General features: G+C 47.7%; 1 protein-coding gene across 1 annotated transcript in view; it reads right to left on the bottom strand.

Annotated features, from left to right (window-relative positions):
• LOC134927916 (leukocyte elastase inhibitor-like) overlaps positions 1–27,642 on the bottom strand; it is a 131,575-nt gene that overhangs the window by 27,360 nt on the left and 76,573 nt on the right. The window contains exons 5-7 of the mRNA XM_063923034.1: positions 9,823–9,940; positions 1,117–1,259; positions 823–990 (exon numbers count right to left, since the gene is read on the bottom strand). Coding sequence (XP_063779104.1) covers positions 823–990; positions 1,117–1,259; positions 9,823–9,940 — 429 coding nt within the window. The remainder of the gene's footprint in view (positions 1–822; positions 991–1,116; positions 1,260–9,822; positions 9,941–27,642) is intronic.

The raw sequence follows: 27,642 nt of genomic DNA, 5'->3' as shown, positions 1-27,642 counted from the left end.
CAGTGCATAGTTTTACAGATTTGCAGCACAGTATTTAATCTGTCTTTTATAGCGATCATTGCTAAGCTTATGCAATCATTGTTGTTGTTTCTAGCGTTGTCATGGTAACCCAGCACTGGACGTGCATCACGCTATACGTGATGACGTCCTTTTACTGCGCAACAGCTGACGGGAGACTTCCGGCCCGACGGACCTCGCCGGGAGGCGGTCCCCCGCAACGGCCCGCGCACTGAGCACAATGGTGGGGATATAAGGTGAGTGTTTGTCTATTTTGTTCATATGTCTTGAGGAAAATTTACAATAAATTGAAACGTTGACAGTACCGGAGGGCCTATCATTTACCACATTTACTGAGTCCAGAGTGCCGGGCATCCACCTCACTATATATATATATATATATATATATATATATATATATTATACCAAAGAGAAATTGTGGCACTTGCTCAAGCCATATGGACATTACTTGCTCTGTTGCAATGCAATATAGGGAATCCCACTACAATAGCCATAAACAATGGCAGCACTTGTGAGACTCCATAAGCGGTGAAATAAACTTTTGCTTATTTCAATACCTTTGGAGTTCTGGTTGCTGCCATTATTTAGATAGATTAACTACAAAAAAAAAATGGTATTTTATTTGACTCTTATTATTGTTTCTGTGGATTTATATATGCGTGATGAAACCTGGTGAATATTCTGCTGCTGCGTACACTAATTTTACATCAGACTTTTTACAGTTTGTTTTTGAATGCCTATGTGGTCCAACTCAGTATCACCCCCTGTATACAGGCAATAAACAAGTTATAAACAATGTCTTACCTGTTCTAGTCCAGTGGAGTTGTCTTCTATGGCATCTGGCAGTAGTATTATCGTGCTCACTTCATTGCCAACATAAGGCATTTCCAACACTTTTGTCCTAAGCTCCTCAATATAAAACATATTAAATGTATTCCTCTGGAACATCATTGGGACTTGTTTACTTTGTGTCTGTGCAAAGAAACGCCTTATTTTTGTCAGTATGGAACACCAATTTCTTATATAGTTATTAATCTGTCTTTTAACACAGGAAGGCATGCAATATTATAAGAAAACATGTCAATTAGATGTCCATACCTTACTCATTCTAAATGGTTTTTGCTCTGTATTTTCTTCTGGAAATTTTTTTTCCCAGTTGCCTTTAAAGTAAATTGCATTTACCAAGACTAGCCGAGTTTGTGCGTCAATGGAACCTGGAGCCAAAATGTCCTTTATTTTCCCTTGAAAAGAAGAAACATTATGAAACATCATTGACTTCACTTTAATCTGAATATTGTCGCGTTTTACAGTTTTATAGTTACTTGACATTCTCTAATGTGTCAACCTAATATACCCACCTAAAGATGCTGGAACACATGTTAAATGGTCATATTGTTGATGGTGGTATTAATGTGTACAGCTGAATTTATGGGTATGGGACTCAAGGTCGACACCAATTAGGTCGATACCCATTAGGTCGACACCCATTGGTTGACAGTGGGTAGGTCGACACTAGAAATAGGTCGACATGGCCATTAGGTCGACATCGACAAGGTCAACATAAAAAAAGCTTGACATGAGGTTTTTATATTTTTTTTAGTGTCGTTTTCTCCATCAACTGACCGGGAACCCCAATTAGTGCACCACGTCCCCTTGCATGGCTGCTGTGGCAAAGTGCCACGCTCCGCTACCACTTCGCTCGGCACAGGTTACCATTCCCAATCGTAGTCCACGTGGATTGTAAAGTATGAAAAAGTCCCCAAAATGTGAAAAACTCATGTCGACCTTTTTTCATGTCGACCTTATGGATGTCGACCTAATGGCCGTCTCAAACTATTTCTAGTGTTGACCTATCCACTGTCAACCAATGGGTGTCGACCTCTAATGGGTGTCGACCTAATTGGTGTTGACCTAGAGTCCGGATACCGAATTTATACGAAGGCTTAGTGATCTGTATCTTCTCTACCAGAAAATTCTAGTATAATATGCTTTCTATGTTACTCTTATAATATAAAAATAATAGGATTTTGATAACCTACCGGTAAATCCTTTTCTCCTAGTCCGTAGAGGATGCTGGTGACGACATCAAGACCATGGGGTATAGACGGGATCCGCAGGAGACATGGACACTCTAAAGACTTTTCATTGGGTGTGAACTGGCTCCTCCCTCTATGCCCCTCCTCCAGACCTCAGTTGTAGGAACTGTGCCCAGGGAGACTGACATTTCGAGGAAAGGAATTACTTAACTAGTGATGAGATATCTACCAACTCACACCCTCAACCATGCCGCACACATGGCATTCAACATAACACACGCCAACAGGCATGAACTAATTGCAGCAACGTGCTGAAACCAAGATAACACAACTTGTGTAACTGTAAAAACTAAACTGCAGGTAAAGTACGCACTGGGATGGGCGCCCAGCATCCTCTATGGACTAGGAGAAAAGGATTTACCGGTAGGTTATCAAAATCCTATTTTCTCATACGTCCTAGAGGATGCTGGGGATGACATCAAGACCATGGGGTCTATACCAAAGCTCCAGTACGGGCGGGAGAGTGTGCGGATGACCCTGCAACACCGACTGACCAAACTTTAGGTCCTCATCAGCCAAGGTGTCAAACTTGTAGAACTTAGCAAATGTGTTTGACCCTGACCAAGTAGCTGCTCTGCAAAGTTGTAATGCCGAGACCCCTTGGGCAGCCGACCCAGGATGAACCCACCTTCCTAGTGGAGTGGGCCTTTACCGACGTCGGTAACGGCAATCCAGCCGTAGTATGAGCTTGCTGAATCGTATTCCTAATCCAACGTGCAATAGTCTGCTTGGAAGCAGGACAGCCAATCTTGTTGTGATCATACAGGACAAACAGAGCCTCTGTTTTCCGTATATGAGCTGTTCTAGCAACACAGATTTTCAAAGCTCTAACCACATCTAGAGACTTTGAATCAGTGAATGTGTCAGTAACTACTGGCACTACAATAGTTTGGTTTATGTGAAAAGCAGAAACCACCTTTGGAAGAAAATGTTGGCGAGTTCGCAACTCTGCCCTATCTTCATGGAAAATCAGGTAAGGGCTCTTGTGAGACAAGGCCCCCAATTCCGACACCCGCCTTGCGGATGCCAATGCCAAAAGCATCACCACTTTCCAAGTGAGAAACTTCAACTCTATCTTTTGTAGAGGCTCAAACCAATCCGATTGAAGGAACTGCAATACCACGTTAAGGTCCCATGGTACCACTGGAGGCACGAAGGTCTGAACCTCTGGAAGAGAGGCCAATTGTTTTTGGAAGAACACTGACAAGGCCGAAATCTGGACCTTGATTGATCTCAATCGTAGGCCCGTCTCCACACTATCCTGCAAAAAATGGAGAAAACGTCCTAAGTGAAACTCTTCCGTAGGAGCTTTCTTGGATCCACACCAAGACACATATTTTCTCCAAATACGGTGGTAATGTTTTGACGTTACTCCTTTTCTGGCCTGAATAAGGGTGGGGATGACCTCCTTAGGAATACCCTTCCTGGCTAGGATACGGCGCTCAACAGCCATGCCATCAAACGTAGCCACGGTAAGTCTTGGTACACACACGGCCCCTGCTGCAGCAGGTCCTCCCGAGGAGGAAGAGGCCGAGGATCTCCTATGAGTAACCGCTGAAGATCTGGGTACCAAGCCCTTCTTGGCCAGTCTGGGGCAATGAAGATCGCTCGAACCCTTGTCTTTCTTATGATCCTGAGTACTTTCGGGATCAGCGGAAGTGGAGGGAAAACATACACTGACGGAAACACCCACTGGGTCACCAGTGCATCCACTGCTGCTGCTTGCTGGTCTCTCGACCTGGAACAGTATCTCTGAAGCTTCTTGTTGAGACGAGACACCATCATGTCTATGTGAGGAACTCCCCAATGACTTGTCACCTCTGCAAAGACTTCTTGGTGGAGGCCCCACTCTCCTGGATGGAGATCGTGTCTGCTGAGGAAGTCTGCTTCCCAGTTGTCTACTCCCAGAATAAATATTGCCGACAGAGCTTGTAGATTTTTTTCTGCCCAGCGGAGGATTTTTGTCGCCTCTGCCATTGCCGCTCTGCTTTTCGTTCCGCCCTGCCTGTTTATGTATGCGACTGCTGTTACATTTTCCGCCTGAATCTGCACGGGACGGTCTTGAAGAAGATGTACCGCTTGTTGAAGGCCGTTGTAAATGGCTCTTAGCCCCAGAATGTTTATGTGAAGGCAGGCTTTCTGTTGTGACCAACGTCCCTGGAAGTTTTCTCCCTGAGAGACTGCTCCCCAGCCTCGGAGACTTGCATCCGTGGTTACTGGACCCAGTCCTGAATCCCGAACCTGCGTCCCTCTAGCAGGTGAGAGCTGTGCAACCACCACAGCAGCAAAATCCTGGTTTTTGACGACAGAATTATCTTTCTGTGCATGTGCATGTGTAGGTGTAACCCCGACCACTTGTCCAACAGGTCCCACTGGAATACTCTGGCATGGAACCTGCCAAACTATATGGCCTCGTAGGCCGCCACCATCTTCCCCAACAACCGAATGCACTGATGGATCGACACACTTGATAGTTTCAATATCTGTTTTACCATTTTCTGGATTTCCAGAGCTTTTTCCAGCAGAAGAAATACTCTCTGAACTTCTGTGTCCAGAATCATCCCGAGGAAAGACAAACTTGTCGTCGGTTCCAACTGTGACCATGGGTAATTTATGATCCACCCGTGTTGTTGGAGTATTGACAGGGAGAGGGATATGTTTTGTAATAACTGCTCCCTGGATCTCGCCTTTATCAGGAGGTCGTCCAGATAAGGGATTATATTGACTCCTTTCTGACGAAAGAGGACCATCATCTCCGCCATCACCTTGGTGAATACCCTCGGCGCCGTGGAGAGACCGAAATGTAACGTCTGGAATTGGTAATGGCAATCCTGAATCGCGAATCTCAGATAAGCCTGGTGAGGAGGATAAATGGGAACATGCAGGCAAACATCCTTTATGTCTACCGGCACTAAGTAGTCCCCCTCCTTCAGACTGGCAATCACCGCCCGAAGTGATTCCATCTTGAACTTGAACCTTTTCAGGAAGAAATTCAGATCTTTTAGAATTAGGATCGGTCTGACCGAGCCGTCCGGCTTCGGAACAACAAAGAGGCTTGAATAAAAACCCCGCCCTTGTTGTGACAACGGTACCAGGACTATAACCTGGTCTTGACATAATTTTTGGATTGCCGCTGTTACTGCTTCTCTCTGGCGGAGAAGCAGGCAAGGTCGATTTGAAAAATCAGCATGGGGGAACATCTTGAAACTCTAATTTGTATCCCTAGGATACTATTTGCAACACCCAGGAATCCAGGCAAGACAGAAACCAATCCTGGCTGAAGAGTTTGAGACGTGACCCCACCCGAGCGGCCTCCCGCAAGGGAGTTCCAGCGTCATGCTGGGGATTTGGCAGAATTAGGGGTAGACTTCTGCTCTTGGGAACCTGGAGCTGGTGTGGGCTTTTTTCCCCTTCCCCTACCTGCAAAGAAGGGGGAACCTCTCGCCTTTTTGTATTTATTGGGCCGAAAGGACTGCATTTGCGGGTGATAGGTCTTTTTTGCCGCTGCAGGCTCAGAGGGCAAAAATGTTGACTAACCTGCGGTAGCCGCCGAGACGAACGCATCCAGGCCATCGCCAAATAAGGCCTCACCTTTATATGGGAGAGCCTCCATGTTTCTTTTGGAATCTGCATCCGCGTTCCACTGGCGAATCCATAATGCCCGCCTAGCCGATACTGCCATGGTAACGGGTTGTGAACTCAAGAGTCCAATATCCTTCATTGCTTCCAGCATGTAGGCGGCAGCGTCCTTGATATTCCCTAACTTAAGGAGTATCTCATCTTTATCAATCGTGTCAATTTCTGATGACATGCTTTCTAACCATTTTTCAATAGCGCGACTCACCCATGCGCAGGCAATAGTGGGCCTGAGCAGTGTACCATTGGTAACATAAATGGATTTCAATGTCGTTTCCATTTTGCGGTCTGCCGGCTCTTTAAGAGAAGCCGTGCCAGGAGCAGGGAGAATTACCTTCTTTGTCAACCTGGAAAGTGCACTGTCTAACACAGGGGGTGACTTCCATTTTTTCCTGTCTTCAACCGGGAAAGGATAAGCTATGTGAATCATTTTGGGAATACGAAATTTTTTATCAGGATTCACCCACATCTCTTCAAGCAGAGCATTTAGTTCGTGTGAAGGAGGGAACTTGACTTTGGATTTCTTTTCCTTACATAAATACGTTTCTCTTGAGGTACAGGAGTGCTTTCTGTAACCTCCAACACGTCCCTTATAGCCACAATCATATATTGTATACTTTTTGCCAATTTATGATCTGTCTGGATTCACTATTGTCGACACAAGGGCCCTCATTCCGAGTTGATCGCTCGCAAGGCGATTTTAGCAGAGTTACACACGCTAAGCCGCCGCCTACTGGGAGTGAATCTTAGCTTCTTAAAATTGCGACCGATGTATTCGCAATATTGCGATTACAAACTACTTAGCAGTTTCAGAGTAGCTTCAGACTTACTCGGCATCTGCGATCAGTTCAGTGCTTGTCGTTCCTGGTTTGACGTCACAAACACACCCAGCGTTCGCCCAGACACTCCCCCGTTTCTCCAGCCACTCCTGCGTTTTTTCCGGAAACGGTAGCGTTTTTTCCCACACGCCCATAAAACGGCCTGTTTCCGCCCAGTAACACCCATTTCCTGTCAATCACATTACGATCGCCGGAGCGAAGAAAAAGCCGTGAGTAAAAATACTTTCTTCATTGTAAAATTACTTGGCGCAGTCGCAGTGCGAATATTGCGCATGCGTACTAAGCGGAATTTCACTGCGATGCGATGAAATTTACCGAGCGAACGACTCGGAATGAGGGCCAAGAATCAGAATCCGTGTCGGTATCAGTGTTTATAACATTTGCAAATGGTCTCTTATGTGACCCAGAGGGGCCGCCCACATAAGGAATAACAGCATCCTGAAAAATCACATCTTCCACAGATTTTCTCCAGCATGCAGCCTTATAGGCCCTACACACTGGCCGACATCAGTCAAAGATATGAACGATCTCGTTCATAAATGAATGAGATACCGTTCATATCTTTGAGTGTGGAGGCTCCAAGGATGAACGATGCGCGGCCCCACGCTCGTTCATCGCTGGTCCCCCGTCGGCTGTACATGCAGGCCAATATGGACGATCTCGTCCATATTTGCCTGCACTTCAATGCAGCCGGGTGACGGGGGGAGTGAAGAAACTTCACTCCCCCCGTCACTGCCCCTCCGCCACCGGGTCGCCCGTCGGCCGTATCCGCCGTCAGGCAGCTCGGCGGCGGATCGGCCAATGTGTAGGGCCCATTAGATTCAGACTTATCCAATCTACGGTTAATTAGATGCATACTGTCACGTAGCTCTTTCAACCATGCAGGCTCTTGGTGTGCCGGTGTCCCTAAAATGGCTTCCTCCGGGGAGGAACTCCCTGCCTCAGACATGCCTCACACGTGTACACCACACTCACAGACACACTGGGACTTATTTTGGGGACAGACCCACAGTAAAATCTGTCAGAGGGACACAGGATAGGAGCAGCCAGTTCACAAACCCAGCGCCAGTATTGCCTGTGAACACAGTATTTCCACAACCCAAAAGCGCTTTTAAATAGTAATATACACTATCAAATGCACCACAATCGCTTTGTGCCCCCCCTTTATAGCACCCTGTACTTGTCAGAAGTGGAGGAGAGGACCAGCGTGTTCTCTGCAGCCTGAGGAGAGAGAGAAAATGGCGCTGAATAGTGTGCTGGCTGCCTGAGGAAGAAGCTCCACCCCCACAATGGCGCGTCCTTACACTCAGTATATTGACTTATTATTTATACTGGCGGGGGTAGGGCTGTGCCAGCGGCATCTTATGCCCCCTTTTAGCCAGTTTGAGGTATTTTTCTTGCTGCCCAGGGTGCCCTCCCTGCCCCGCGCCCTGCAGTGCCTGTGTGTGTGGGCAGCAATGGCGCGCTGCGCTCCCGCCAGCCACGCCGCACCTCAGCCGTCACTTACTTGATTGAAGATCATTCTTCTCATACTCACCTGTCTTCTGACTTCTGGCTCTGTGAGGGGGTGACAGCGTGCTGTGGGAGTGAGCATCTAGACACGGCTAGCGTTCAGTTTCCTTCAGGAGCTAATGGTGTCCTGTCAGCCAGAAGCAGAGCCATGAAACTCTGAGGAAGTTGGTTCTGCTTCTGCCCCCCCACGAAGCAGGGAGTCTGATGCCAGCAGATCTCCCTGAAAATAAAAAACCTAAGTCTTTTCAGAGAAACTCAGTAGAGCTCCTCAGAGTGCATCCAGTCGACCTGGGCACAGTTCTAAAACGGAGGTCTGGAGGAGGGGCATAGAGGGAGGAGCCAGTTCACACCCAATGAAAAGTCTTTAGAGTGCCCATGTCTCCTGTGGATCCCGTCTATACCCCATGGTGTTGATGTCGTCCCCAGCATCCTCTAAGACGTATGAGAAAGATATATTTTTAATTTTGGTATGCTCGCACTACATCATTTATCTAATACAGTATGTCAATTTATTTTATACCACAACTAACTTATCCTTCCTGAGTAGCCTATCCCTGACCCTAACCCTAACCCTAACCCTAAAATCAGATGTCAACATTCTAGCTGTCGGTATTCACAATGCAGACATTCTGACAATGGTGACATGCTGTATGATGACATTCTGAACATGTTGACATTTAGGCCATGTTGACGTTATACCACTGACATTTTGAATATCAACAATGTGACTGCATACCATGCCATTACCACACATCATTTACCATTTCAATAGCATTGCGGTGAATAAACGCTGTGCACATGCACACAGTGTGTATTTACGGGAGACTAGGGACTGGAAGCATGGCTAGCAGCTCACAGAGCGCTGTACATGCAACCACAATGACGAAAATTGGAGGCATGGCTCGCAGTCGTGGCATTCCCGTGAAGCCATGCCTCTTTTGCCATGACCACACCCCTTATTCAGATGTGCGAGTCCCAACCTGCCCATTCAAGATGTTGGGAGATACAGTATATACACACCAGAACCATAAATCATGTCCCTAAGGCATACCTCTCAACTTTATGTCATGTAAGATCGAGACCCTGCTGTGAGCCCAATAGAGGGTGTGCCCTCATGTCAGGGTGTGTGACTTCATGGGAAATGCCAGGACTGAGTGTTACGCCCCCAGTTTAATCACTGTAGGAGCATGCCCAGTGCTCTCTAAGCTGCTGGCCATGCCCCCAGTCCATCTCTCCACGGAATAGATGCTAAGCAGAGCAACAAATGAGAAGGGCCCTCCCAACTCCCCTCCCCACCATGGGACACTGCGGTCCGCAGATGGAATGGTGGTACAGTGTCTGAAAAATGGGGACAGTTGGGAGGTGTGCCTAAGGTAACCCCCTCATCACTCAGTTCACTAACCCCAGCCCCAGATATACTCATCTTATTAGTATTTCTATTTTATTCTGGTTATTCTTTCATGCTGTAGAAATAAACAATAAAAGTTTGCAATAAGCTCTATAGAGAAAATTTGTTCAATTTTGCAGCCAACTCCCAATATTAAAGATTCTTTTTATCAACAAAAAGGAAACTTTATTCCCAGGTATGTATCACTCCTAAGTCTGCGGGACAGGGGCTACTGTATTATATTATATACTACATTAGCATTGATATTTCTTGTAAACCTGAGGCACACTAGGATGCCTTCTTTATAAATAAAATGTGGAGATGTGTTGCTCACCCTCTGTCTGCGATTCCACCGAGCTGTTAATTTCCTTTCTAGAATTTTCTGCATCTTTGGAGAAATCCATAGATTGTACTTTAGCATTAAAAGATTTATTCAGTTGGTCTGTGTAAGGCTTGGAAGAGAGAGAATATTCAGTTCATCCATTTGAATACAAATACTTTAGGAATAAACAGTATACTACAAGCAGTGGCAGCTGCTGTGGCAGGGACGTGCAGTCATTAATGATTAAAATTAGTGATGTGCACCGGAAATTATTTGGGTTTTGTGTTTTGGTTTTGGATTCAGTTCCACGGCCGTGTTTGGATTCGGACGCATTTTGGCAAAACCTCCCTGAAAATTTTTTGTCGGATTGGGGTGTGTTTTGGATTCGGGTGTTTTTTTTTCAAAAACCCCTCAAAAACAGCTTAAATCATAGAATTTGGGGGTAATTTTGATCCTATAGTATTATTAACCTCGATAACCATAATTGCCCCTAATTTCCAGTCTATTCTGAACACCTCACACCTCACAATATTATTTTTAGTCCTAAAATTTGCACAAAGGTTGCTGGATGACTAAGCTTAGCGACCCAAGTGGGCGGCACAAACACCTGGCCCATCTAGGAGTGGCACTGCAGTGTCAGACAGGATGGCAGTTTTAAAAACTAGGACCCAAAGAACACATAATGCAAAGAAAAAAAAGGGTGCAATGAGGTAGCTGGATGACTAAGCTAAGCGACACAAGTGGGCGGCACAAACACCTGGCCCATCTAGGAGTGGCACTGCAGAGTCAGACAGGATGGCACTTAAAAAAATTGGCCCCAAACATCACATGATGCAAAGATAAATAAATAAAAAAAGAGGTGCAAGATGGAATTGTCCTTGGGCCCTCCCACTCACCCTTATGTTGTATAAACAGGACATGCACACTTTAATAAACCCATCATTTCAGCGACAGGGTCTGCCACATGACTGTGGCTGAAATGACTGGTTGGTTTGGGCTCCCACCAAAAAAAGAAGCAATCAATCTCTCCTTGCTCAAACTGGCTCTACAGAGGCAAGATGTCGACCTCATCATCATCCTCCAATTCCTCACCCCTTTCACTGTGTACATCCCCCTCCACACAGAGAATTAATTCGTCCCCACTTGAATCCACCATCTCAGGTCCCTGTGTACTTTCTGGAGGCAATTGCTGGTGAATGTCTCCACGGAGGAATTGATTATTATTAATTTTGATGAACATCATCTTCTCCACATTTTGTGGAAGTAACCTCGTAAGCTGATCGCTGACAAGGTGACCGGCTGCACTAAACACTCTTTCGGAGTACACACTGGAGGGGGGGCAACTACGGTAAAATAAAGCCAGTTTGTGCAAGGGCCTCCAAATTGCCTCTTTTTCCTGCCAGTATACGTACGGACTGTCTGACGTGCCTACTTGGATGCTGTCACTCATATAATCCTCCACCATTCTTTCAATGGTGACAGAATCATATGCAGTGACAGTAGACGACATGTCAGTAATCGTTGGCAGGTCCTTCAGTCCGGACCAGATGTCAGTTTTCGCTCCTGACTGCCCTGCATCACCGCCAGCGGGTGGTTTTGGAAATCTGATCCTTTTCCTCGCAGCTCCAGTGGCGGGAGAAAATGAAGGAGGAGTTTTTGGCGGGTCACGTTCCGCTTGACTTGACAAGTGTCTCACCAGCAGATCTTTGAACATGTGCAGACTTCTGTCTGCCAGAAAGAGAGATACAACGTAGGCTTTAAACCTAGGATCGAGCACGGTTGCCAAAATGTAGTGCTCTGATTTCAACAGATTGACCACCCGTGAATCCTGGTTAAGCGAATTAAGGGCTCCATCCACAAGTCCCACATGCCTAGCGGACTCGCTCCGTTTTAGCTCCTCCTTCAATCTCTCCAGCTGCTTCTGCAAAAGCCTGATGAGGGGAATGACCTGACTCAGGCTGGCAGTGTCTGAACTGACTTCACGTGTGGCAAGTTCAAAGGGTTGCAGAACTTTGCACAACGTTGAAATCATTCTGCACTGCGCTTGAGTCAGGTGCATCGTAGGCAGATGTATAGGCTTTAATGGCCTTTTGCTGCTCCTCCATCCTCTGAAGTATATAGAGGGTTGAATTCCACCTCGTTACCACCTTTTGCTTCAGATGATGGCGGGGCAGGTTCAGGAGTGTTTGCTGGTGCTCCAGTCTTTGGCACGCGGTGGCTGAATGCCGAAAGTGGCCCCGCAATTCTTCGGGCCACCGACAGCATCTCTTGCACGCCCCTGTCGTTTTTAAAAAAAATTCTGCACCACCAAATTCAATGTATGTGCAAAACATGGGACGTGCTGGAATTTGCCCACATGTAATGCACGCACAATATTGGTGGCGTTGTCCGATGTCACAAATCCCCTGGGGAGTCCAATTGGGGTAAGCCATTCTGCGATGATGTTCCTCAGTTTCTGTAAGAGGTTGTCAGCTGTGTGCCTCTTATTGAAAGCGGTGATACAAAGCGTAGCCTGCCTGGGAACGAGTTGGCGTATGTGAGATGCTGCTACTGGTGCCGCCGCTGCTGTTCTTGCTGCGGGAGGCAATACATCTACCCAGTGGGCTGTCACAGTCATATAGTCCTGAGTCTGCCCTGCTCCACTTGTTAACATGTCCGTGGTTAGGTGGACACTGGATACAACCGCATTTTTTAGGACACTGGTGAGTCTTTTTCTGACGTCTGTGTACATTCTTGGTATCGCCTGCCTAGAGAAGTGGAACCTAGATGGGAGGATACCGAACGCACGTCTTACACCAACATAGCTGTCAAGGCCTCAGTTATCTGCTTTGCAAAAGGATGACTGCTGTCATATTTCATCTTCCTCACAAAGGACTGTTGGACAGTCAATTGCTTACTGGAAGTAGTACAAGTGGTCTTCTGACTTCCCCTCTGGGATGACGATCGACTCCCAGCAGCAACAACAGCAGTGGCAGCAACAGCAGGAGTACCACTCAAGGATCCTACGGAGGAATCCCGGTTAGGAGAGGACTCCTCAGTCTTGACAGTGACATGGCCTGCAGGACTACTGACATTCCTGACTGAGGAGGACATTGACGTTGAGGGAGTTGGTGATGTGGCTTGCAGGAGCTTGGGTACAGGAGGAAGAAGGGATTTAGGTGTCAGTGGACTGCTTACGCTCTTACCCAAAGTTTCACAACTTCACACTGACTTCTAATAAATTCACAGCAGGTGACGTATAAGGGAGGATGTTCCTAGGTGGTTAACATCCTTACCCCTACTTATTACAGATTGACAGAGGCAACACACGGCTTGACACCTGTTGTCCGGATTTGTGGAGAAATAATTCCACACCGAAGAGGTGGCTTTTTTGGTATTTTGACCAGGCATGTCAATGGGCTTCTTCATCCCACGAACAACAGGTGTCTCCCCCGGTGCCTGACTTAAACAAACCACATCACCATCAGAATCCTCATCGTCAACTTTCTCCTCAGCGCCAGCAACACCCATAACCTCATCCTGGTGAACTTCAACAGTGACAATTTCAATTTGAATATCAGGAACTGGACTGTGGGTGCTCCTTCCAGCACTTGCAGGGGGCGTGCAAATGGTGGAAGGAGCCATCTCTTCCCGTCCAGTGTTGGGAAGGTCAGGCATCGCAACTGCCGACACACTTGGACTCTCCTTGGGGATTTGTGATACCATCTGAGAACGCACAGTTTTTTTCTGTGCTCTCTCCAGCTTAACTCTTAATTTTTCTAGCGAGAGGATGAGGGCTTCCATCGTCATGTGAAGCTGAACCACTAGCCATGAACATAGGCCAGGGCCTCAGCCGTTCCTTGCCACTCCGTGTCGTAAATGGCATATTGCCAAGTTTACGTTTCTCCTCTGACGATTTAAACTTCTTTTTAGGTTATTTTTACTGAACTTTGGATTTTTGGATTCTACATGCCCTCCACTATCACATTGGGCATCGGCCTTGGCAGACGACGTTGATGGCATTTCATCGTCTATGTCATGGCTAGTGGCAGCAGCTTCAGCACTAGGAGGAAGTGGTTCTTCTTGATCTTTCCCTATTTTATCCTCAACATTTTTGTTCTCCATTATTTTTTGGGAGTTATATGAGACAGTATGCGGCACAGGAATGACTGGAATGACTGATGGACAGGACACTACCACTGGTCTGATGCAGCACAACACAACAACACTGTAAGGGACTTGTGGTTGTTGTTATAATTATTATACGGCAACAGTGGACATATAGCAGCAGCGTATATCGTCACTGGAATGACTGATGAACAGGACACTACCACTAGTCTGATGCAGCACAACACAACAACACTTTATACAGCTACACTGGATATATGGCAGCAGAGAACACCAACACTGTGACTGGCTGGACTGATGCAGCACAATACACTGACTACACTGGACTGGACAGCACAGCACAACACAACACAGCACCACTTTATACAGCTACACTGAATATGGCAGCAGAGAACACAAACACTGTGACTGGCTGGACTGATGCAGCACAATACAGCACAAGACTCGCCATCCCACTTACCCGCCCCCACACAGACACTGAACACTGAGGACACGTCCTCTCAATACACTCTCCGAGACTGGAGTGAAAATGGCTGCGACGCGCAGCTCCTTATATGGAATCCAAATCCCGCAAGAATCCGACAGCGGGATGATGACATTTTGCCGCGTTCGGGGTTTCCGAGTCAGGCGGGAAAATCCGAGCCTGACTCGGATTAGGGCTCGAGACGTGAAGTTCGGTAGGGTTCGGTTCTCTGAGAATCGAACCCGCTCATCTCTAGTCATAAGTATCTCCTTTATATTATTTTAATAATTTTTTCTGTTAAATTGGGTTTGGGAGGCACCGATAGTGGTGCCTCCCGTTGTCAATGGAAAATGGGCCGAAGTGGGGGACAGGCCATGCCGCGGGCTGTAAAAGCCCATTGAAAATCTGTAGGAAAGCAGCACTTCTAGAAGTGTCTCATATAAAGAAATATAACCAGCACCATAATCAAGCAGGTCCATGCAGTGTGCACAGAGGTGTAGCTAAGCATCATGGAACCCGGAGCAAGGGTATGTTTTGGTGCCCCCCTCTGCTGTAATGAATTGGGGGCCTAGCCAACATGTGGTGGCATTTTACATTTGAAAAGAAACAATATTTAAAAATCCTAAATTTGTGATAGGGCCGGTTCTAGACCTTGTGGCGTTCAGGGCGAAAGTTAAGGTGGGTACACACTGGCCGATATATCGGCCGCTCTCTTGAATGGCCGATATATCGCGGGTCCGTCGGCCAGTGTGTACAGCCGTTACATCTGTGAACTCCGTCGTTCACAGACGTATCGCGTCGGCCCCGCAGCACAGCCAACAGCCAATATATCTACTGATATATTGGCGTGTCGCTGTGTGTGTTCGGGCAGTCGGCTGACCGCCCATACACATACTGCGGCAGACGGCGGTGATTTACTGGTGGAGCCCAGTGTACCTCGCAGAAAGAGATTTAACAACGGTAAGTTCTTACCATAAATCTCGTTTTCTGCTGTGGGGTACACTGGGCTCCACAGGGAATGACATTGGGGATGTCCTAAAGCAGTTCCTTATGGGAGGGGACGCACTGTAGCGGGCACAAGAACCCAGCGTCCAAAGGAAGCATCCTGGGAGACGGAAGTATCAAAGGCATAGAACCTTATGAACGTGTTCACTGAGGACCACGTAGCCGCCTTGCACAATTGTTCAAGGGTCGCACCACGGCAGGCCGCCCAATAAAGTCTAACCGACCGAGTAGAAGGGGCCTTCATGGTAGCCTGTACATAAGCATGTGTAATCACCATTCTAATCCATCTGGCCAGGGTCTGCTTTTGAGCAGGCCCGCCGTGTTTGTGAAAACCAAACAGTACAAAGAGAGAGTCCGACTTCCTGATGGAGGCAGTTCTCTTCACGTAGATACGGAGACCCCGTACCATATCCAAAGACCGTTCTTTGGAAGACAAATCGGGAGAGGCAAAGGCCGTAACCACAATCTCCTGATTAAGGTGGAAAGAAGACACCACCTTAGATAAATACCTGGGACATGTTCTAAGAACCACCTGATCATGGTGAAAAATCAGATATGGTGACCTACAAGACAAGGCACCTAAATCCGACACCCGTCTAGCAGAGGCAATAGCCAGCAGAAACAATACCTTAAGAGAAAGCCACTTAATGTCTGCAGATTCAAGAGTCTCAAATGGAGACCCTTGCAACGCCTCCAGAACCACCGACAAGTCCCAAGGAGCCACCGGCGGGACATAAGGAGGTTGAATCCACAACACACCCTGAGTGAACGTATGCACACCAGGTAAGGTCACAATTTTTCTCTGAAACCAAACTGACAAGGCAGAAATATGAACCTTGTTGGAGCCCAGATGAAGGCCCAAGTCCAGGCCTTGTTGTAGAAAGGCCAAAAGTTTGGCCGTACTATACTTGTTAGCGTCATGATTGTTAGATGCGCACCAAGCAAAGTAAGAATTTCAGACCCTATGATAAATCTGAGCAGGACACGGTTTCCGGGCCTTCAACATGGTTTGAATGACCGCCTCAGAAAATCCTTTGGCCCTTAAGACGGAAGCTTCAAGAGCCACGCCGTTAAAGCCAATCGGGCTAAATTCTGATATACACAGGGGCCCTGAACGAGGAGATCTGGGCACTGCGGAAGTAGAAGGGGACGCTCTATCGAGAGACCACGCTGGAGCAATCAGAAGTAGGATTCCTCCTTCTTGCTTGAACTTCCTTATTACTCTGGGCAGGAGTGACACCGGAGGGAACACGTATGGCAGCCGAAAGTTCCATGGAATTGCCAGTGTGTCCACGAACGCTACTTGAGGATCCCTTGTCCTTTCTCCGAAGACCGAAACCTTGTGATTGTGTCGAGACGCCATCAGGTCCACATCTGGAAGGCCCCACTTGTCCACGAGGAGTTGAAACACTTCTGGATGGAGGCTCCACTCTCCGTTGTAAACGTCCTGACAACTGAGAAAGTCTGCTTCCCTGTTTAGGACCCCCGGAATGAACACTGCCGATATGGCTAGCAGATGGCGTTCTGCCCACTGAAGAATCCGTGATACTTCCCTCATTGCCATGTGGCTTCGAGTGCCGCCTTGATGATTGATGTACGCCACCGTGGTGGCGTTGTCCGACTGTACTTGAACAGGTCTGTTCTGTATTAAATGCTGGGCCAAGTTCTATGAGTTGAACACTGCCCGCAATTCCAGAATGTTTATCGGAAGGAGAGACTCCTCCTTGGTCACCGACCCTGAAGGGAGTGTTGCTCCAACACCACGCCCCAACCCCTCAGACTGGCATTCGTCGTCAGGGGGACCCAGTTGAAGATCCAGAAGGGACGACCCCTGCTCAATCGTTGCTCCTGAAGCCACCAGCTCAGTGACAGACGGACCTCTGGAGACAATGAGATAATTTGAGACCTGATCCGGTGAGGCAGGCCATCCCACTTGGCAAGAATCAGCCTTTGGAGAGGGCAGGAATGGAATTGAGCGTACTCCATCATGTCGAAAGCCGACACCATGAAACCTAGCACATGCATTGCCGAATGTATCAACACTTGCGGACGAGATAGGAAGCATCGAATCCTGTCCTGAAGTTTCAGGACTTTTTCCTGAGACAAGAACAACCGCTGGTTGTCAGTGTCCAACAACGCCCCCAGGTGCACCATGCTCTGAGCAGGGACCAGGGAGGATTTCTTCCAGTTGATGAGCCACCTGTGGGCTTGCAGAAACTGGATAGTCAGATCCAGATGGCGTAGGAGAATCTCTGGGGAATTTGCCAGGATCAACAAGTTGTCCAAGTACGGTAGGATCCTGACCCCTTGACGGGGGAGTACAGCCGTCATTACTGCCATGACCTTGGAGAAGACTCGCTGAGCCATGATCAAACCAAAAGGCAACGCCCGAAATTGGTAATGGAGGTTGCCAACCGCAAACCTCAGGTACTGCTGATGCGACACTGTAATGGGAATATGCAGGTAAGCATCTGTATGTCCAGTGAGACCATATAGGGGGTCATTCCGAGTTGTTAGCTCGTTGCCGATTTTCGCTATGCTGCGATTTGTTGCTAATTGCGCATACACAAGGTACGCAGGGCACATGTGCTTAGTTATTTAACTAGAAACTTAGCAATTCTGCTGTGGATCCTGCGGCGCTTTTCAGTCGCACTGCAGATCGGTGAATGATTGACAGGAAAGGGGCGTTTCTGGGTGGTAACTGAGCGGAGTGTGCTAAAAAAACGCAGGCATGTCCGGGAAAAACACGGGAGTGTCTGGAGAAACGGGGGAGTGGCTGGCTGAACGCAGGGCGTGTTTGTGACGTCAAACCAGGAACTAAACGGACTGAGCTGATCGCAATCTGTGAGTAGGTCTGGAGCTACTCAAAAACTGCAAAGAATTATTTAGTAGCATTTCTGCTAATCTTTCGTTCGCTATTTTGCTATGCTAAGATACACTCCCAGAGGGCGGCGGCCTAGTGTGTGCAATGCTGCTAAAAGCAGCTAGCGAGCGAACAACTCGGAATGAGGGCCATAGTCCCCAGGCTCCAAGGCCAGAACAATAGAGTAAAGAGTGTCCATACAAAACTTGGAGACCTTCACAAATTTGTTCAAGGACTTGAGGTTGAGAATGGGCCGGGAGACCCATTTGGTTTTCGGGAATAGAAACAGCTGTGAATAGTACCCCTTGCCTCTCTGAGCCAGAGGCACCTGTACTACCACTCCTGTGTCCAGGAGGGACTGTACCACCGAATGAAGAGTCTTTGCCTTCACTTGATCCGAAGGGACATCTGTCAGGCAAAGTCGATGAGGGGGACGTTTCTTGAAGGATACGGCGTAATCCCGAGTGACGACTTCCCGTACCCAGGCATCGGAAGTGGTCTTCAACCATTCAGGGTAAACCATAGAAGTCGTTCCCCGACTCTGGGATCCCCCAGAGGGAGGCCCGCCCTGTCATGCAGCAGGCTTGTCAGTTTTGGAAGCAGGCTGAGGGGCAGCCCAGGCCCGACTGGGTTTGGGCTTATTGGGTTTGGAAGTGCGAACCTGTTTTGGGTACGCCTGACCTTTTGCTTTCCCTGAAGGATGAAAGGAGCGAAAAGAAGTACTCTTAGCCTTCGGCACCGAAGGAGCAGTACTAGGAAGACATGCTGTTTTAGCAGACGCTAAGTCAGCCGCTATCTTGTTAAGGTCTTCTCCGAAAAGAATGTCTCCTTGAAGGGGAGTACCTCTAGGGTTTTCTTAGAGTCCATGTCCACAGACCAGGACCGTAACCAGAGAATTCGGCGAGCCAAAATGGACGTTGTAAAAGCCTTGGCCGCCAGAATACCGGCATCAGAAGCCGCCTGTTTAATGTAATGAGACGCTGTAACAATATACGACAGGCATTGCCTAGCATGATCAGAAGCATTGGAAGGCAACTCCGCCTCCAGCTCCTGAGCCCACGCTTCCACAGCTTCTGCAGCCCATGTAGCTGCAATAGTGGGCCTATGCACCGCACCGTTTAGGGTGTAGATTGCCTTCAAACAACCCTCCACACGCTTGTCCGTCGGCTCTCTCAAGGACGTTACGGTAGTTGCAGGCAGAGCTGAGGATACTACCAGCCGCGCCACTTGCGAATCCACTGGCAGGGGGGTTTCCCAATTTTTACTAAGCTCCGCAGTGAGGTGGTAGCGAGCTAGCATCTTCTTGTGAGGCGTGAACTTCTTTCCTGGATTTTCCCAGGACTCCTGACGTATGTCAACTAAATGTTCAGAGTGAAGTAAAACTTGTTTAACCACCTTCTGACGTTTAAGTGTCAGGCTCTGGTTCATCATCAACCTGAAGAATGAGCCTGATAGCATCTAACAAGTCAGGAACATCCACCTGCGAAACAACTTCCCCATCAGAAGCATCAGGATCAGAATCTGTGGGGTCTGTATAAACGCCATCCTCATCAGACGAGGTGTCTGGGACGTTGGTGGATTGTGAGGAAGTAATTGCCCGCTTAGAGGACCCCTTGGTCTTAGGCGGGCGAGGGTTAGACTTTTGAGCAGTCAGTGATTGGTTCAATTGCTGTAACTGATTGGACAGTTGATCTGCCCATGGCGGGTTACCTGCGGGGACCATAAGCGGTTGTACCGGCACAGGAGGTCCCATAGCGGGCGTTAGTCTAGTTACCAGCGTATTCAATAGCGTGGAGAAGGTAGCCCAAGGTGGGTCATTTTGCACCCCCATTGCTACAGTCCCACAGGAGGGCAAGGAACCCCCAGAACCTGAACCCTCAGCTGCTATGTTATCCTCAAATGTGTCTGCAGCATCAACACCACGCAATGTGGGATCAGCCCCAGCTCCGCTGCCCTTTGTAGCTGACATAATCAAACGCTCAATGCAAGGCAACACAGTACAATATAAGCAGCACAATACCTGACAAGAATCCCCTGTGTAGTGTATCAGCACAAACAGGGAATTCAAGAGGTATATGGTGACTAAAAATCACAGAGAAAAATACACACTGAGTATATCCTGTGAACTGCCTATATTATGATAAACCTGACACACTTAGCCCCCTCAGGTTATAGAATTTAGGGATAGCAATCTGAGTGAGAGACACGAAATGGAGGTCACACAGCAGCTATATGCACACACACATAGTCACAGTTTGTACAATGCAGAAATTATGACATGCAATAAAACTGCACTGGACTAGCAATACAGAGTAGTACTATGTATAGCTATACATTTAATAGATATAACAATGCACAGTCAAGACTGGATGTATATCACAGGGTACTTGTACTACATAACCCTGACTAAATGCACTTTTTCTTAACTAACACTGTCAGCAGACATGTAGAATACTTAAGTGTCCTGTAAAATGCACAGCGCTGACAGGCAGGTGGCTTTACAGAGGAGGATTTGCCCAAACAGTCCCAGGATCAGCCCTGCTTGCTATAATGGCGCCCAAACGCTGATAAGGAGTGAGGGAGAGAGAGATATTCAGCTCCAAGGCGGGAACATTTACTCTAAATGGTGCCCTGGGGCTGGGGGAGGAGCTACAGGTCAAAGCCTTATCCCTCTGCTGGACTTCACCACCGGGTACTGGGGGCTTAATAAAATGGTTTTATGAGAGAAAAACTGACCTGTGCCCATGCCCTGGTGGTCTAGTAGGGTCCCTGTACTACCACAGTGTCCACTCCAGCCTGCCTCCCACCGGCCGCACAGGATCACGATTTACAGCGGGTCCCGTCGAGGGGACCCCTTACCTCCTTCCTGAGTGTGGCCACACGATCCAGGAGAGCAGCGGTCATGTGTGTGACTAACTTGGAAGAAAACCGGAGCCTCCGCTGTAGGTACCCAGCAACCAGGGCGCGGAAGTGTAATGCGCCGCTGGGGGAGGTGATGGAGCTGCAGCAGGAGATGTCTGACTAACATCTAACACAGTCAGTGTCTCTGCTGCAGCCCTTGAAGTCTTCAATATTCTTTAAAAGCTTCTCTCAGGGCTGCTGGAGCAGCCCCCCTATTAAGTGCCTGCTTACTGCATGGCACCAACTACAAAACTGAGCTCCTGTGCACGGAGGTGGGGATATAGAGGAGGCGGCACTAAGCATTCTGGGAACAGTCAAAGCTTTGAGCCTGTTGGTACCTTGGATCAAGATCCTACTCTACACCCCAATGTCATTCCCTGTGGAGCCCAGTGTACCCCGCAGCAGAAATATTGATATCAATCTAAATTGATGTGTTTCATGGGCAAAAACACACATTTACTAATTTCTAATAATGTATATAAAACAATTGTTGATATTTCTCAATAATTGTTGACAATGTTTGATATGTATTTTGTAATGTTAGTTAATGTGTGCACCGAGACGCTCCCATTACAGTGGAGTGTCATCCTGAAGGTTCAGTGCAGAAACAGGTTGGTGGACATGTAGCTAGACAGAGCAGAATCAGGAATGTTTTGTGGGACCCCTTTAAAACTCAGATTGTTCCTGCGATCCCCCGGTTTTCTTAATCACCAATTTTGGGTAAAAGCCTTTGAATTTGTTTAGAATTCTCCTCAGATGTGTTATTAGAGGTTAAAACATAATCTTCGAAGTTGCTAATACATTGCTCTAAAGTGTCAACTCTAGCAGTGTTCTCTGAGATTCTAGCTAGGGCAGTATTGAGAGAAGCTTGTATGAGTTCAAGCTTTTTGTCAATGGCGGGTAATAAGGATGACAACATGTCAGAGGTAAGCGGAGTGGATTGGCCATAGGGTTTACTAGGAAGATTCCTGGTAAGTCGACATGTCTGCAGGGCCTGATTTGTGTGTTGTCATGTGGCCCCACCCCTCACATGACAGGTAACCCACTGCACTCAGTACACTGCATTGTTCCCATTCATTCTGTTATTCCATCTTTGCAATACAGCTACTCTGCCATCCAGTAATGCTGCCATGGCTACAAGGTATGTTATACCTCTTGTGCTGCCCATGTTGGGCCACATCTACAATATTTTATAAGGGCACCTTTAGTTCCCCTAGTCTGCAGCAAAAGATGCAAGAAAGTCTGCATTTGTGTACAGTCTGGTCCTATGAGGAGGGATCCTGCCCCTTCAACAGAACCCACTCCCTCATCAGACCATACCCGTTTAGGGCTGCTTCTAAAAGTTGTCTGGTCTGGTTTTCCCTTGGATGTAGGGCAGGAGGAACTAGCGGGCATTTGCTCTATTTAGTAGCAAGGGGCAATGTTGGTCCCTCAAGTTTTGTGGTGAACAATGGCGGAAAGGAGGCAATTTACCCACATGCAGCTATTGTGTAACCATGTCGGCACTATGTGATGTGAGAGATGACCGTGTAAATATAGACTTGGAAAGAAATTTGTCCATGTCTCAAGGGATAAAGGGCAGGAGTGGTAAATAGTACAAACCCCCCCCTCAAAAAAAAAAAAAAAAACAACAACAACACACAATAGTAATCAATGCAAGAGTAGTAAACATCACTTTTACAAGCCCACCCCCCAAAACATACTGTAGTAACAATGCTAACATGGTATAAGGACCAGACATCCCAGCTATTACTGAGACAGGCAAGAGAGCAATGGAGGTGGAAGAAAACAGCTACTCTAGTAATAGCACACACAGAGCAAGGTTATCATAGAAAAATTGTCTCAGAACAAGAAACAAAATGAAAAAAATTAAAGGAATTGGCTACCCCAAAACACAATATATGACTTATTTCATTAGTGATATCGCAATCCCTAGCACTAGGAAATGTAAAACCAGTGGAATGCAGGTACAAACAATAAAACAAAATACTGAGCAATATGGTAAGCAGTAAACTAATATGACAGGGAACTGTAGCAAAACATGAAAGGCAAAAGTAGACCCTGTTGTTAGGGAACATACCACCAGGCACTGTTTTCAAGCTAAATCTCAGACATGCTACTAGGAAACCGTTTACAGCCAGGCAACGTTGTTTTATGCGTAGTGAGCCGCTAGGTAGCACCAACAATGCAATTTAACTAGAGATGTCCGGCTGGCACTTTTCGTGTTTTGGTTTTGGTTCTAATTCCATTTTCGTGTTTTGGTTTTGGCTTGGTTTTGCCAAAACCACCCTTTCGTGTTTTGGTTTTGGATCTGGATGATTTTTGAAAAAACCATAAAAACAACTAAAATCACAGAATTTGGGGGTAATTTTGCTCCTACGGTATTATTAACCTCAATAACAATAATTTCCACTCATTTCCAGTCTATTCTGAACACCTCACACCTCACAGTATTGTTTCTCTGACGTCCTAGTGGACGCTGGGAACTCCGTAAGGACCATGGGGAATAGCGGCTCCGCAGGAGTCTGGGCACATCTAAAGAAAGCTTTAGGATCACCTGGTGTGCACTGGCTCCTCCCCCTATGACCCTCCTCCAAGCCTCAGTTAGATTTCTGTGCCCGACGAGAAGGGTGCACACTAGGGGCTCTCCTGAGCTCTTTGTGAAAGTTTTAGTTTAGGTTTATTATTTTCAGTGAGACCTGCTGGCAACAGGCTCACTGCATCGAGGGACTAAGGGGAGAAGAAGCGAACTCACCTGCGTGCAGAGTGGATTGGGCTTCTTGGCTACTGGACATTAGCTCCAGAGGGACGATCACAGGTTCAGCCTGGATGGGTCCCGGAGCCGCGCCGCCGGCCCCCTTACAGAGCCAGAAGAGCGAAGAGGTCCGGAAAATCGGCGGCAGAAGACGATCCTGTCTTCAGATAAGGTAGCGCACAGCACCGCAGCTGTGCGTCATTGCTCTCAGCACACTTCACACTCCGGTCACTGAGGGTGCAGGGCGCTGGGGGGGCAGCGCCCTGAGACGCAATAAATCGATAAAAACCTTATATGGCTAAAATAAATGCATCACATATAACTCCTGGGCTATATGGATGCATTTAACCCCTGCCAAAACATACAGAAAAACGGATGATAAGGACGCCGAGAAAGGGGCGGAGCCTATCTCCTCAGCACACTGGCGCCATTTTCCCTCACAGCTCAGTTGGAGGGAAGCTCCCTGGCTCTCCCCTGCAGTCACTACACTACAGAAAGGGGTTAAAAAAGAGAGGGGGGCACAAACTAGGCGCAGTATAAACAATACAGCAGCTATAAAGGGAAAAACACTTATATAAGGTTATCCCTGTATATATATAGCGCTCTGGTGTGTGCTGGCAAACTCTCCCTCTGTCTCCCCAAAGGGCTAGTGGGTCCTGTCCTCTATCAGAGCATTCCCTGTGTGTGTGCTGTGTGTCGGTACGTTTGTGTCGACATGTATGAGGAGAAAAATGATGTGGAGACGGAGTAGAGTGTCTGTAATAGTGTTGTCACCCCCTAGGGGGTCGACACCTGAGTGGATGTACTGTTGAAATTGCGTGACAGTGTCAGCTTTGTATAAAAGACAGTGGTTGACATGAGACAGCCGGCTACCCAGCTTGTGCATGTCCAGACGTCTCATACAGGGGCTCTAAAGCGCCCGTTACCTCAGATACAGACGCCGACACGGATACTGACTCCTGTGTCGACGGTGAAGAGACAACCGTGATTTCCAATAGGGCCACACATTGCATGATTGAGGCAATGGAAAATGTTTACACTTTTCTGATAATATGAATACCACCAAAAAAGGGGTATTATGTTTGGTGAGGAAAAACTTCCTGTAGTTTTCCTGAATCTGAAAAATAAAATGAGGTGTGTGATGATGCGTGGGTTTCCCCCCGATAACAATTGATAATTTCTAAAAAGTTATTGGCAGTATACCTTTTCCCGCCAGAGGTTAGGGTGCGTTGGGAAACACCCCCTACGGGGGATAAGGCGCTCACACGCTTGTAAGAACAAGGGCTCTACCCGCTCTTGAGATGGCCGCCCTTAAGGATCCTGCTAATAAAAAGCAGGATGGTATCCTAAAATGTATTTACACACATACTGGTGTTATACTGCGACCAGCAATCGCCTCAGCCTGGATGTGCAGTGCTGGGTTGGCGTGGTCGGATTCCCTGACTGGAAATATTGATATCCTAGATAAGGACAGTATATTATTGCCTATAGAGCAATTAAAAGATGCATTTCTATATATGCATGATGCACAGCGGAATATTTGCCGACTGGCATCAAGTATAAGTGCGTTGTATTCTACCAGTAAAGTGGTCAGGGATTCCAAACGGCATTTGGAAGTATTGCCTTAAAAAAGGGGATGTACCCTAGGTCGCCTCTCAAAATAAGACGCCGTATTATCAGGCGCAGTCCTGGTTGGCAAGCGGACAAAAGGGTTCCTCTTTTCTGCTCGTGACAGAGGGAGAGGAAAATGGCTGCAGAGATCAGCCAGTTCCCAGGAACAGAAACCCTTTTCCGCCTCTGCCAAGCCCTCAGTATGACGCTAGGGCTTTACAAGTTCAGGCACGGTGGGGGCCCGTTCTCAATGAATTTCAGTGCGCAGTGGGCTCACTCGCAAGTAGACCCCTGGATCCTTCAGGTAATATTTCAGGGGTACAAATTGGAATTCGAGACGTATTCCCCTCGCCGTTTCCAAAAGTCTGTTTTACCGACGTCTCCCGCTGACAGGGAGGCAGTTTTGGAAGCCAGTCACAAGCTGTATTCCCAGCAGGTGATAATTAAGGTACCCCTCCTGCAACAGGGAACGGGGTATTATTCCACACTATTGTGGTACCGAAGCCAGACGGCTCGGTGAGACCGATTTTAAAATCTAAAATCTTTGAACACTTACATACAGAGGTTCAAATTCAAAATTGAGTCACTCAGAGCAGTGATTGCAAACCTGGAAGAAGGGGACTACATGATGTCTCGGGACATCAAGGATGCTTACCTTCATGTCTAAATTTACCCTTCTCACCAAGGGTATCTCAGGTTATGGTACAGAACTGTCACTATCAGTTCAGACGCTGCCGTAGGGATGGTCCACGGCACCCCGGGCCTTTACTGAGGTAATGACCGAAATGATGATATTCCTTCGAAGGAAGGGAATTTTAGTTATCCTTTACTTGGACGATTCCCTGATAAGGGTAAGATCCAGGGAACAGTTGGAGATCGGTGTAGCACTATCTCAGGTAGTGTTGCGGCAGCACGATTGGATTCTCAATATTCCAAAATCGCAGCTGGTTCCGACGACTTGTCTTCTGTTCCTAGGGATGATCCTGGACACAGTCCAGAAAGAAGGTGTTTCTCCCGGAGGAGAAAGCCAGGGAGTTATCCGAGCTAGTCAGGAACCTCCTAAAACCGAACCAAGTCTCAGTGCATCAATGCACAAGGGTTCTGGGTAAAAATGGTGGCTTCCTACGAAGCAATCCCATTCGGCAGATTCCACGCAAGACTTTCCAGTGGAACCTACTGGACAAATGGTCCGGGTCGCATCTTCAGATGCATCAGCGGATAACCCTGTCACCAGGGACAAGGGTATCCCTCCTGTGGTGGTTGCAGAGTGCTCATCTTCTAGAGGGCCGCAGATTCGGCATTCGGGACTGGGTCCTGGTGACCACGGATGCCAGCCTGCGAGGCTGGGGAGCAGTCACACAGGGAAGAAATATCCAGGGCTTATGGTCAAGCCTGGAGACATCACTTAACATAAATATCCTGAAGCTAAGGGCCATTTACAATGCTCTAAGCTTAGCAAGACCTCTGCTTCAAGGTCAGCCGGTGTTGATCCAGTCAGACAACGTTACGGCAGTCACCCACGTAAACAGACAGGGTGCCACAAGAAGCAGGAGGGCAATGGCAGAAGCTGCAAGGATTCTTCGCTGGGCGAAAAACCATGTGATAGCACTGTCAGCAGTTTTCATTCCGGGAGTGGACAACTGGGAAGCAGATTTCCTCAGCACGACCTCCACCCGGGAGAGTAGGGACTTCACCCAGAAGTCTTCCACATGATTATAAACCGTTGGGAAAAACTCGACAGGTATTGCGCCAGGTCAAGGGACCCTCAGGCAATAGCTGTAGATGCTCTGGTAACACCGTGGGTGTGCCAATCAGTGTATGGGTTCCCTCCTCTGCCTCTCATACCCAAGGTACTGAGATTGATAAGATGGAGAGGAGTAAGCACTATATTAGTGGCTCCGGATTGGCCAAGAAGGACTTGGTTACCGGAACTTCAAGAGATGCTCACGGAGGATCCGTGGCCTCTACCTCTAAGAAGGGACCTGCTCCAGCAAGGACCTTGTCTGTTCCAAGACTTACCGCGGCTGCGTTGACGGCATGGCGGTTGAACGCCGGATCCTGAAGGAAAAAGGCATTCCGGATGAAGTCATCCCTATCCTGATAAAAGCCAGGAAGGATGTAACCGCA

This window comes from Pseudophryne corroboree, chromosome 5 (assembly GCF_028390025.1).
Source record: "Pseudophryne corroboree isolate aPseCor3 chromosome 5, aPseCor3.hap2, whole genome shotgun sequence".
NCBI classification, from domain to species: Eukaryota; Metazoa; Chordata; class Amphibia; order Anura; family Myobatrachidae; genus Pseudophryne; species Pseudophryne corroboree.
Note: the sequence above shows the minus strand (reverse complement) of the source record. Positions and strands in the feature narration are given on the sequence as shown.